The 12,673-nt window shown below is 44.8% G+C and overlaps 1 protein-coding gene across 3 annotated transcripts in view; it reads left to right on the top strand.

Moving 5' to 3' along the window:
• Positions 1 to 12,673, top strand: part of TIAM2 (T cell lymphoma invasion and metastasis 2) — a 237,405-nt gene that overhangs the window by 109,959 nt on the left and 114,773 nt on the right. For all 3 annotated transcript variants that reach the window (XM_027551907.1, XM_027551906.1, XM_027551905.1), the window contains 2 exons: positions 7,280 to 7,390; positions 8,731 to 9,876. In XM_027551907.1, coding sequence (XP_027407708.1) covers positions 8,737 to 9,876 — 1,140 coding nt within the window. In that variant the 5' untranslated portion in view covers positions 7,280 to 7,390; positions 8,731 to 8,736. The remainder of the gene's footprint in view (positions 1 to 7,279; positions 7,391 to 8,730; positions 9,877 to 12,673) is intronic.

The raw sequence follows: 12,673 nt of genomic DNA on the forward strand, positions 1-12,673 counted from the left end.
GTGGCTGTTCTTTCTCTCCAGTGCCCGGTCCATGGGGGGCTTGGGGGATGTATAGGTGTGTGCAAAAATTCACACTGAACTGGTGAGTGGAGCTCTTCTTTTACTTCAGTTCCCCAAGTTTCTGTCAAGACTAAGAACATTTTCTTTTTTTGCCAACTCTGCCTCCCACATGAATATTTGAGCTATTGCTTGCTGGGGACACCTTCCGAGGTGGTGTCCCAAAGTGTCCCTAGGAGATGGCTCACATGTGATGCTTCTGGGGACGGGGTAGGGGGAGGGCACGAAGGTGAAGGTGATGGCAGTGACCAGCAAGATTTCGCCCAGCCTCCTCACTCTCATCCCACCTCTTCCTCTTATCTCTTGCTTCTCATCCCTCGCAACATTGTCCCTGACACTTGTGCCCAGTCCTTGCTGCCCCGTCACCTTTCCTGAACAAGCTGGGGACTTTCTTGTCCACTTGTTGATTCGGTCACTTGCGGATTCAGTAGGTGGCCCTGGAGTGGCCATGTCTTTGGATGTGCCCTTTCCTATTCCTTGGATCGCCCTTCTCTTTCTTCATTCAGCAGAATCCCACACATCCTCTAGACCCAGTTCTCCATCTGACTTTTTTAATGGGGTCATTTTTAACTTTCATAGGAAGGATTTGAATGTCCAATGAGGGTTTGTCTTAATTTGTGGCCTGCAGAAAGGTGAAGGCCTCACGTGTGGCACATCCTTGACAGAGAGTCCTTTTCTCTTTTGATCTTCTTCTCTCAGGCTGAAATGTTTCCCTTGGGTGATAATTTGTTGGATGCTTCGAGACTCTCTAGACCTGGGTTGCTATCGGATCTTATTAGAATGGATGTGTCATTCTGATGAAATGACCACTTGGCAGTTTTATGAATCATTGTTTTTGAGCTTTTTTTTGACCATTACTCAAGGAGATGTAAATTTAATTCACAACCCAGTGTATAGGCAAACATAAGCACGCAAAAAACTTTAATGTCATAGGACAATTTTTACCCTTACTGGGATGTAACCCTCTTACCTGCCCCCCGCCAAAATTCCTTGCTCCATTTCCATCCTATTCATTTAAAAATACTGGTATCAAATCATTGCATAAATGTCATGACCCAACAATGGTTCATGAACCCTTGGACAAACACTTCTGTTAGCAATGCTGCAGATGTTAATTTTTTCTTTTTTTATAAAAATGGGTGTGAGCGTTGAGACACTACTTGTGATAAATTGGCTTACTAAGGTGATGAACTGTGCAAAAAGCTGGGCTGTTGTCTCTGTGGAATTTATTGCTTTTCCTTTACTGAATACCAGCCATGCTTGTCTTCTGAGGTCCTATTCCGGGCATCCCTTGCTGCAGATTGGTTTGTCTTTTCATCTGTTAATGTGCATTTGGAAGGAGCCCCATAGAATTGAAATAGACCCAGTGGGACTCCACAATGGATGCTTAGCTTTCGAGGCCTTACGAACAGTCTGCATTCTGTCCACTTTTTAAGAATTACTCTCCCCAAGCACTATTCCTATGGAGATCAGATGTTCCTTTCGCTTGCGTCTTCATACTGATTGGGGTCAAATTTTCTTAAGATTAGGAATGAGTTCCTTCCGGTCCTGTTACCCGTGCATTCGGAGTGCAGCTCATGGACTGAAGGGGGCAGACGCCAGTCTGGGCCGTACTGACAGAGTTCGTTAGGGTTAGGTCCTTAGTTCAGTGCTGTGGTTTTAGATGTTTAGGCATAGTTGTTCTTCAGTTTCAGTATTTTTAATGAGACAGGCAATAAAAGTTTAAGGCCGGGTTTCTCAACCTCAACACCAATGATGTATGGAGCCAACTAATTCTTTATTGTGGAAATTGTCCTGTGCCTTGTAAGATGTTTAGTAGCATCTCTGAACACTGCCCACTAGAGCCAGTGCCCTAGTGTGACAACCAAAGATGTGTTTTGAGATTGCCAAATGTCCCCTGGGGACCAAAGTCGCAGTGGTTGAGATCAGCTGGGTAAACACGATGCCAATTGTTCAGTGAGCACTTAGGTTATTTTCTTACATTTTCTAATATGTAATATAGGTAAATGACTTGTGTCATTGCCTTTTTTGACATTTGACACATTTGACAAATTAGTTTTATGTGCTGTAACTATTGGGGAATTGATCAAATTCAGATAAATACTAAGACTGGAAGTTGAAAAATTCCAAGTTTGTGTGTGTATATATCTATACATATATCTATACATATATAATGTATTAATAGTTAACAAAATGTTTGAAACAGCTGGCTGTTATAATATTGATATTATAATGCACCAAGTTAAATTTATAACTAAAAATTAATAATAGTACTGTGTATTAGTGTTGCATTTCACAGTTTTTTTGGGTGGTTTCACATGTATTTCTACATTCAATTCTCAACTCACGGAGTAGGTATGACAGCTATTTTTATCCTTAAGCTGCAGATGGGGAAAATGAGATGCAGAAAGCACAAGTAATTCACCCTGAAACTCACATGCTGTTTAAGAACTGGAAGCAGGGCTAAACTCAAGTTCTGTGACACAAACCAGTCTGGGATTCTGAGGCTTGTCTCCTTAATGAGTCAAGCTCCCCCTGGCCCCACAGCCCCCACCCCTAAATAAAGGGAACTAAGTAGATATTGTTAGGGTTAATGGTGCGTCCTTATCTTTTATTTTTCCAGCTCTTATCAGTATCTGAAATGTTTGCCTTGTCCAGTGATGGGGTTCCTCTTTCATTATAAAAAATCTTTCTGAAATTATATAGGAAGCCTTGTTGATATCTCATGGTTGGGAGAAATTGAACTCCCCTTAACCGCCTCACCCAGCCATAAATCTGGCTTTTGTGCAGTCCTCACACCTCTGTTCTGCTTGCTACATCAGTTAGCCCCCAGCCCTCCTCACAGCACCATCTGGTCCCCTGGGGTCGCCCTTGACTTCCCTGTGGTCGCTCCATCTGGGCAGTCGGTGCTGGCGGAGACAAAGCACGGCCGGAGGGAGTTTAGTTCCCTTTGCTCTGAACTCTATATTATGGGAAAGTGGAGACGCTGGCATTTTTGATGCATCAGTTCAAGACCAAGCTCAAGGCAAATGAAGAAAAGGTAAAGCTTGAATTTCCTCCTAAAAGATGATTTACTGTGAGATTCAGTAGGTCATGGGGGTTGCTGGGATTCTGATGACATACTTGTGAAATTCCTCCACATTGCTGGGCATTTCTGGGGTGGTAATGGATTACAGTTTTAAAAAGTTAGTTTAAATTAGGTGTTTGGGGTTAATATATATGCACTATTATATATAAAATAGATAATCAACAAGGTACTGAATAGCAGAGGGAATTATACTCAATATTTTGTAATAACCTATAAGGGAAAAGAATCTGAAAAAGAATATATGTGTATCATATGTATATATATGCATGTATATATATACATGAATATATATTCACATATATACACACATTCATGTATATAAACATTCATGTATATATACATGTATATATACGTGAATATACATACACATATATATGAATCATGTGAATCATGTATATGTATATATGAATCACATGTACTTTGCTGTACACCTGAACTCACTCAACATTGTAAATCAATTATACTTCAATTAAAAAAAAGAAACGAAAAAAGTTCCATTCTTTGTGATTTTAGCTTAAAAAGCTACATAGCACATTCATAAGGTTGGGGATTGGAAGGGAATGCAGGCAACAAAATACAAAGGCTTTTTATTCAGGTTCATGAGATTGTGATCAATTTTTTAAAATCCCAGTATTTTATGGTAATTATAAAAAAATAATTGTAGAAATAAATGTATACACAGCATAGGATATTTGTGAAGTACACACAGCCTTAGCACCATTTCATTTCATTCCTAAGAAACTTAAAATTTCTCCTGGCCAGCTGTGGGCCTTGTGGAACCTGAGTATACCTGATGTGTATTTCTGCAGATTATGTACCCAAAGTGCATGTTTTTATCTACAGGGGGCTTTTAACTATTTCTTTTCCTTTTAAAAAAATTTCTTAGGAAATCTGTCATTTTGATATTGTCATCCAGCTTTCTATCAATCAATTTTTTTTAACTTGGATACCATAAAATGCTTTTAGTAAAGGATTTCAGAGACTCAGGGTTGCAGAAAATCTGACTTGTTTATTCTCTTGCCTTCAGACAAGAGTCCCAGCTGAAACTTGACAGATAAATATCTGTTCAATTTGCTAAACTCCTCAGGGACAGTTCTAAAGTTGTCCTCTGAGATTACCCTTCCTTGTCAATAAATTCCTAGTAAATATTAGATAAATTCTTCTTGCCACAGTTGAGGGCTGTTTTCTTTCTGCAGGAGTGATTGGCTGGGGATGTTGAACAGCTGGTCAGCATCACTCACGTGTCATAATGCACGTCATATCGGCCTTTGGGGTTTTCTCTAGGCAGGACTGTGTTCATTCTTGAGACATGGCCTCATGGGTTTATATATCAATCTTTCAGCCAGTTCCTGTTAGGGTGATTCCTGCTCATAGTCTGTGCCCAAATCAGTCTTCTTACATGTGAAGCTGCTGTCATTCAACAGGTATCATTTAAATGCTTCTGTGAGCTCAAGATGCAGACCTTAGCAGATCGAACCTTGGAAAGGACAGGGTCCGGGGCTGTGTGTTTTGAAATAGGACATGAAATCTTAAATTAAGCTATTTAACTTTAGAAGGAGTCAGACAAGGTGAAGTTACAATCTGCCGCAGGGGCATAAGCTTCCAAGCTCAAGCCATTCTGCACCTTTGAACCCCTCCTCCCTAAACTCCACCATCTCTGTGTGTCCTTGAGTGGCCGACACAGCGGGCCCCTCTCCCAGTGGCAGGTTTGTGCCCATGGGTTGAGGGGCTTGAGTGGTGCTGTGTGTGCGCGTCTTCGGGCATGTGACCCTCCGATCAGAAGGGCCTGACAAAGAGTCGCTGGGAGACTTTCACCTGTGGGTCATCACCAGACCTTGGTATTGAGGAAAGCAAGCACAAAGGCTCACTCCCTTCAGCTTGTGGTGGGAGCGGCAGCTGGGAGCTTCTCTGACTTTTAGCTTCTACTAAAATGTAGCTGAGAAAAGACAACTTAGGTATTGAACTTTAAAAAGGTAGGGTGCTGCTGTTCCAGCTCCCATGTCACATGTGTCATGGGTAACTCACTCAGTGGCTCTTCCGCCTTTTAGATGTTCGGGAGAGCTGCCCATGGAAAGATGTGATCAGTAGTGGGCTGGGTACCACTCTAACCTCATTGGTTAGAGATGCTGGCTTCAGTCTTTATAGACTCACATGAGCGGTTAGATTTCCTGCTGATGCCTAAGTGGGAAGTCTTTTTGACTTTTTTTTTTTAATTTAAATTGTGTGTGTGTGTATCATCCTAGGTAGACTTGTGTCTTTGGCTTTATTGGGGATACTTATGTCTTGTACCCAGAGAAGGCGATGGCACCCCACTCCAGTACTCTTGCCTGGAAAGTCCCATGGACAGAGGAGCCTGGTAGGCTGCAGTCCACGGGGTCGCGAAGAGTCAGACACGACTGAGCAACTTCACTTTCACTTTTCACTTACATGCATTGGAGAAGGAAATGGCAACCCACTCCAGTGTTCTTGCCTGGAGAATCCCAGGGACGGAGGGGCCTGGTGGGCTGCTGTCTATGGGGTCGCACAGAGTCGGACACAACTGAAGCGACTTAGCAGCATGTCTTTTACCAGTGCTCTGTGAATTTTAGAAGTGACCATCAAACCATCCAAAGAGGCTATACAAGTGGTTAACAAGCCATGAAAAGATGTTCAACATCACTAATCATCAGAGAAGTGTAAATCAAAGCCACAGTAAGATATCATCTCACACTATAGGATGGCCACTATATTAAAAAAAAAAACAAATAGGAAATCACAAGTGTTCCTGAGGATGCAGAGAAAAATTAGAACCTATACTCCATTGATAGGAATGTAAAATGGTGCGGCTGCTATGGGAAACAGTATGGTGGGTCCTCAGAAAAATGAACAATGGAAAAATCATATGATCAAGCAATTCCACTTCTGAGTATATACCTCAAAGAATTGCAGGCAGGGTCTCAAAGAGATACGTGTACACCTGTGTTCTTAGCAGCATTATTCACAATAGACAAGAGGTGGAAAGCAGTTTCTAAGGGTCTGTTTACAGATAAATGGATAAACAGAATGTGAATAATGGAATATTATGCAGCCTTAAAAAGGAAGGAAATTTTGACACATGCTACAACACAAAGGAGCCTTGAAGACATTACGCTAAACGAAAAAAGCCAGTGATAAATGTCAAATCCGGTGCGATTCCACTTGCATGGTGTATCTAGAGCAGTCAAATTCGTTAGACAAAAGAGAATGGTTGTTACCAGCGGCTGGGGAGATGGAGGAGAGAGTGAGGTGAGGAGTTTAATGCAAGAGGTTTAGTTTTGCAAGATGAAAAGAGTTCGGGAGACGAATTGCATAACAGTGTGAACATACTTCACACTACTGTCTGACCACTTAAAAATGGTTCAGATGGTAAATGTTATGTGCATTGTACTGCAATTACAAATATAGTTTGTTTGTTTGTTTGTTTTAAAGAGGAAAAAGGTCACTATTGAGCCCTCACTGCTTTGCTCTCTCTGTCTGCAGAGAAAATAAAGGCTTTGTGTCCCGGCCGTGAACACAGCCAGATGGCAGCACCCCCATCTTTCCCTCAAAGGTGGGCTTCCTGCCGCTGGCCTCTTGCAGCGGGGCCCACGCATGTGCTGGAGAAAACCTTTTTCATCTCATCTCTGGGGTTGGCATCTCTGACACGTGTTATTTTAGCCAAGGGCTATTTCTCTGTGATTCTACATTTTGGGTTTTGTTTTCGCTGCTTCATCAGCTGGGCAACAGTGACCTGTTGTTGCCGTGGCGGGACGCTGCTCCTGTGATCTTGCCAGGGCGGCGGGTCTGGGAGTTGTTTTCCGAGCGGTGGTGACAGACGAGCTGTGACTCAGGGCAGCGCGCTCACCTGCTCTCCCCCGAAACAAAGGCATGCGTTTGCCTGAGGGACAGAGTGAAAGGCCTTTCGCAAGGTTGCTGGGGGCGGTCCTGGCTTCCTTCACATCTTCCAGACAACCCTGATGAATCACACAGCTCACAGATGTGCCGTTTATTATTTTCACAGCGATTCTGGACACCCATTGTTTCTCCACGTAATTTACGGCAAGCCTTCCTTTTGACTTTTGGGGGGACCGGGTGTAAAGTGCTTGACAGAGTTTTCTCCTGTTTCTTGTTTTTCAGGATCCTTTCATGGATCCACTGCCTGGACTTCCTAACCACGCTGCCTTGCTCCTGGGACCCTGTCAAGTCGACTGACCATTAATCTCCCTCAGTGCACAAACCAGACTGCAGGTGAGTCCGGCCCGTGGGAGCTGTGGTTCCTGTCCAGTGCCACGGCTGTGTTAGTAAGGGTTTAATTATTTGTTCCCATTATTTGTGTTTTAAACTGAGCTTAATCATTGCCTCCAAAGAAATGTCAGCCCTTTTGACTTCTGTGGCTGTACATTCTTACATATAAAAGAATGGAAATTAAAACCCAACTTCATGTATTAGAAGTAGGTAACCCACTCCAGTATTCTTGCCTGGAGAATCCCATGGACAGAGGAGGCTGGCGGGCTACATACAGTCCATGGGGTCGCAAGAGTCGGACACAACTGATTGACTAAACCTAACCTCATATATTAGAAACGTAACTGGAAGCATCGTTTCTGACTTGCCTCAAACACTGATACATTGGTTAGAATAAAAAAAACAAAACTGAGGAGGTGGGGTGGTTTGGATCATCCCCTGGAATTTTGCTTAACTAACAGACTCTCTAAACAAATTGGAGTTTTAAAGGAAATCAATAGAATCTAAGTTTGGGTATGTTTTTTTTTTTTGGATGCTCACATTCTTTTTTTTTTTTAATTAAAAAAATTTAAATATTTCTTTCTAGGATGCTCACATTCTAACAAGTCAGCTTCAGACTTTTATCAGGTTCTCAAGTGAGGACCCTTAAAGTCTTTAGAAAAGCACGAGAGATTAGTTTCATTAAAATGTTTTTCTGTTCCAAAGGAGAGCTTTTATTTTCCTCCCTCTGTTTTTCACCTCAGCCTAGTTTTTGAGAACATTTAGTCTTTATCCTTTGAGGTATGCTATTCTGTGTGACATATGAAAGCTCCAACACAGTGCAGTACCCGGAGTCATATTACCACAAACATGGTCATTTTTCAGCAGTAACCACTTATATTGGAGTGCAATATGAGCTCTTTCAGTCGTTCATGTATAAAGGAAAGGTGTCTCTGTGGTCACTGAAAAATCAGTGTATTGCAGTGACAGAGTAAAGGGATTTTCTCATTTTGCTCTTTAGAATCATTGATTCAAAACCTCCCAACACCCAGCCTATAGGAGGTCTCTGTCTTAAGCTGATTGCTATGCCTGTTCGGTTTCTGAATTAACATCAGACGACAGATAATGTGCTTAAACTCACTAGCACAGGAATGTGCAGTGCTGTCTACTTGGCTGATGACCTGCAATGCAGAAAGAGAACCAATTCCGCAAGTCACGCTTGTCCCTACGTCTCTGAGTTGTGTCAGGCCCAGAAAGAGGTTGCTTGGTTCCTCTGTCACCTGAACATAGCTTGTAGAAAGTTCTGTCCTAGTGGAATGTAGTTTAGGTCATGACTCTTACTGACACTGCTGTTCTTAATTCAGGTGACGATGGGAAACTCCGAGAGTCAGTACACCCTACAAGGACCTAAAAATCATAGCAATACTATTACTGGTGCTAAACAAAAGCCTTGCTCCCTGAAAATCCGTGGCCTTCATGCCAAGGATGACAAGTCATTGCACGGATGGGGTCATGGAAGCAGCGGAGCGGGGTACAAGTCCAGGTCGTTGGCCCGAAGCTGCCTTTCTCACTTTAAGAGCAATCAGCCTTACGCATCCCGACCAGGGGGCCCCACGTGCAAAGCCTCCAAAGGCAGTGCCTACGCCAAGCATAGGACAGGTGCCGCAGGGTCAGATTTCCAGGGCACCGATGCCGCTTTCTCGCCCGAGAACGGCTTCCACTATGTCGGACGCCCGCCCGAAGAGAACCTCTCGGCTTCGAGGGACTGCCGCAATGGGCACCTTCTCAACTGCTACGGCGGGAACGAGAGCATCGCATCCACCCTGCCTGGCGAGGACCGCAAGAGCCCCCGGGTGCTCATCAAGACGCTGGGCAAGCTGGACGGGTGCCTGCGGGTAGAGTTCCACAGCGGCGCCGCGCCCCCCGGGGCCTCCCCATCGGGCGGCCCGGTGCAGCTGCTGCGCTACTCGGCCGGTTCCGCGCCCAGCCCCCGCGCCTCCCCGGCAGCCGCCGCGCGCCCCCGCTCCAGCAAGGGCAGCTCGCTCAGCTCCGAGTCCTCCTGGTACGACTCGCCCTGGGGCCCGGCCGGCGAGGTCAGTGAGGCTGAGGGCTCCTTCGTGGCGCCAGACACGCCTGAGCCCGGCCTCCACACTGGCTTCCCGACCAGGGATGCTCCAAAGCCTTTCAGCCAAAGCGCCTCCCTCTCATCCCTCCGGGACCCCTACCCCAACGCCTCCCTTGGGAGCCTGGCCCCCGCGGCCCTGCGGCTTTCCGATGACTACATGGGCACCCGCGCCAGCCTCAGTGCCCGCGTCTCCTTCGCCTCCGACATGGACGTGCCGGCCCGCGTGGAGCGCGGGGAGCCCGGGCAGTTCGCGTCCTTCACCCTCCCTTGCCGCAAGTCCAGGGCCCTGGGCGAGGAGTCCTCCAAGAAGGACACCCTGAAAGCCAGGATGCGCCGCATCAGCGACTGGACGGGAAGCCTCTCCAGAAAGAAAAGAAGACTCCAGGTGAGTCAGGCTGGAGTGCCGGGAGAGATGCTCTTCGATTGGTTTTCTATCTGCAAAACGGGAAGGCTAGCAGAAGGTACTGCAGAGAGCATTCTGAGACTTAGATGAGCTGCTGAGAGTGGTTAGCCTAAGACTTGGCACTTCTTGTTTTCGGGTGTGTGTGTGCGTGTCTGTATGTGTGTGTATCTGTGTGTGGTGTGTGTGTGTGTGTGTGTTTTCCTTTTGCGTCAGACATGCATTTTCACTCTGAACCCTCCACTCCAGTCATTCCCATTCTGTCCAATCTTGTGCCTCCTGGATTCTGGAGTAAAATCCACAGGCCTCATCCAAGACCTAGTCAAACTGTTCTTAGAAAGAACAGCCTAAGGGAGACTCCCCAGTGAATTGGTTATCTGAGTACTCAGCTAAAACTCATTCTCAAAGCCTAGAACGAAAGGAAGAGAGAGAAGCTGTTGTCGTTTTGGGATGAGTAGCCTTCCTGGATGAGTAGCCTTCCTGAACTCGATATTACTTTAGGGAGATTAAAATTCCTATTGTTCATTGAGTACAATGGGGAAAAAAAATGGGTATAATCTTACCACCTCCTCATGGGGACAGCTAACGGTGTTGAAAACATCTTGACCTGAGCACATGGAATCGCAAAAACACAATGTTGATGAAACAAGAATCATGATGGTGACAGTAATACTTTTAATGGGCGTATAAAGTTTGAACAGGGGAGACAAAAGGACTTCAGTGCCAGCGAGGAAAGTAAGAGTTTGCCCTCTTTGGTAATGAGAGGCGATTGCTAGGTATTTTTAATTGCTCTTTTGTATTGTTTGTTTTTGTGTTTTTTTGCTTTTAATTATTTATAGAAAGGAGAAAGTATATATATACATATTTTAACTCACCTTAAGTCATATTGTTGAAGGAAATTTAAGTGACTTTGGAAATTTGTTGAAGGAAATTTAAGTGACTTTAGGAATTTGTCTCTAGTAGAGTAACATTTTGACCATCCTTCCCTGAGCAGATTGTTTCAGATCTGTAAAATTTGCCATTAGTTACTTCCTTCCTAGGCACAAAGTCCAAGCCCCCTGCCCCAATATTTTCCTTTGTCCCTTTCGTCCTCCTCTCAGGAGGAGACTAAGGATAGACGATCAGTGTCCTGTTACAGAACTCTTCATATCCCTGAGTGCAGTAATTTGCTTCCTCCTGACTCATTACTTGTTCAGGTCAAACCATTAAGTAGTAAAGATTTCTTTGACCTTTCTCTCAGCTGCCAAGTACACTTGACAACTGACAGCAATCAAACGTAAAGGGAAAGATAGCTCCTACTTTCTGGGGACCCGCAGTCCTATGCAGACAACTTTCTCATCTTCTTGATGCAAGTGCTGTGTTGTCGACTTGTGTTCAGCACTCATCTCCCGGGACCCCTGAGCCTGTTCCTCCACATCTCTCATTTGCATAGAGCATGTTCTCTTCTGTGTGTGTGGCCTGGCTTATACATGGTCAGTTCCCATTCAGTTCGAAAGCAGACCTTTGCCACTGTGGACTGACCACATTCCATCCTATGCAGACCCCTGCCGCCCAGCCACCCCTGGGAAGTGAAGCTCCTTCAAGTCTGGATCATCCAAGACTTAACTGGATGATTTGTAAGTCCATGGAGTTAAGAACAGAATGGTTACAAGATCAAAGAGCCTGAATCTGAAAGGACTTCCCCTCATCTCGGCTTCCCAGGTGGCACTAGTGGTAAAGAGTCCGCCTGCCAATGTAGGAGATGCAGGGTTGATCCCTGGGTCAGGAAGATCCCCTGGAGGAGGAATGGCAACCCACTCCAGTATCCATGGACAGAGGAGCCTGGTGGGCTGCAGCCCACAGGGTTGCAAAGAATCGATTTAGCATGCACACGGACCCTCTCATTTTAAAATGAAGAAACTAATGTTAAAGGAGTTTGACGATTTATGGCTAGTTAGTGGACATGACTGAAGTGACTTAGCAGCAGCAGCAGCAGTGGAGAAGCTGGGGCCAAAGCCATTTGTGCTAAAGCTCAGATGTGTGTCTTTTCCACTTGGCTGCATGGCCAAGGTACTCTTGGTACTCTAGTAATTTCGTGGGGGTTATTGAACATTAACATAACAAATTATCTTGGATTTTTAAAAAGTGGCCTACGAAGGCAGCTTTTTGCCTTTTGCTTGTGTCCGATTTTGATAATTTATAAAGGTGAACAACGTTTTGGTAGGTGTGCCACTTCCACTGGCCTTGCCTTTGTTTTCCTTCTTTCTCTTTTTTTATTTTCCAGCTGGGTTTTGTCTTTGGCCATACTGTGTAGCTGGTGGGATCTCAGTTCCCTGACCAGGGATCGAACCTGGGCCACTGGGGAACTCCTGCCTTTGCTTTTCTTTTACAATTGAAGGTGAAGACAAAGTTTGGGTCTTTAAAAATACAGTCAGTGGGTAGGAGCAGCAAAGTGTGTGACAGTGTACCATAGTTAAGGTACCAAATGCTTATTCTCTTACACAGACTTCTGTATGCCAGTACAGCTAAGACTCAGAAGGTCTTCCCATGATGGGCAGACATATTTGTTTTGACTTCTAAAAAAAAGTGATGTGAAAAGAGCGATCCTTTCTTTAGAGGGTTTTCAACCACTCTGGGGAGTTACAGCCTGAAAGCAAATTCATCAGTGAAGATACTTAGTAGCTGAAAAAGGATATTCAAACATAGAGGGTGGGGGGATGGGTGTGCAGGAGGAGAGCGTGTGTTTGAAGCTGGTGGACGACTTGTAGCGATGCAGCTGTTCTGAGACGGGTCCTTGGTAAAC

This window comes from Bos indicus x Bos taurus, chromosome 9, assembly GCF_003369695.1.
Source record: "Bos indicus x Bos taurus breed Angus x Brahman F1 hybrid chromosome 9, Bos_hybrid_MaternalHap_v2.0, whole genome shotgun sequence".
NCBI classification, from domain to species: Eukaryota; Metazoa; Chordata; class Mammalia; order Artiodactyla; family Bovidae; genus Bos; species Bos indicus x Bos taurus.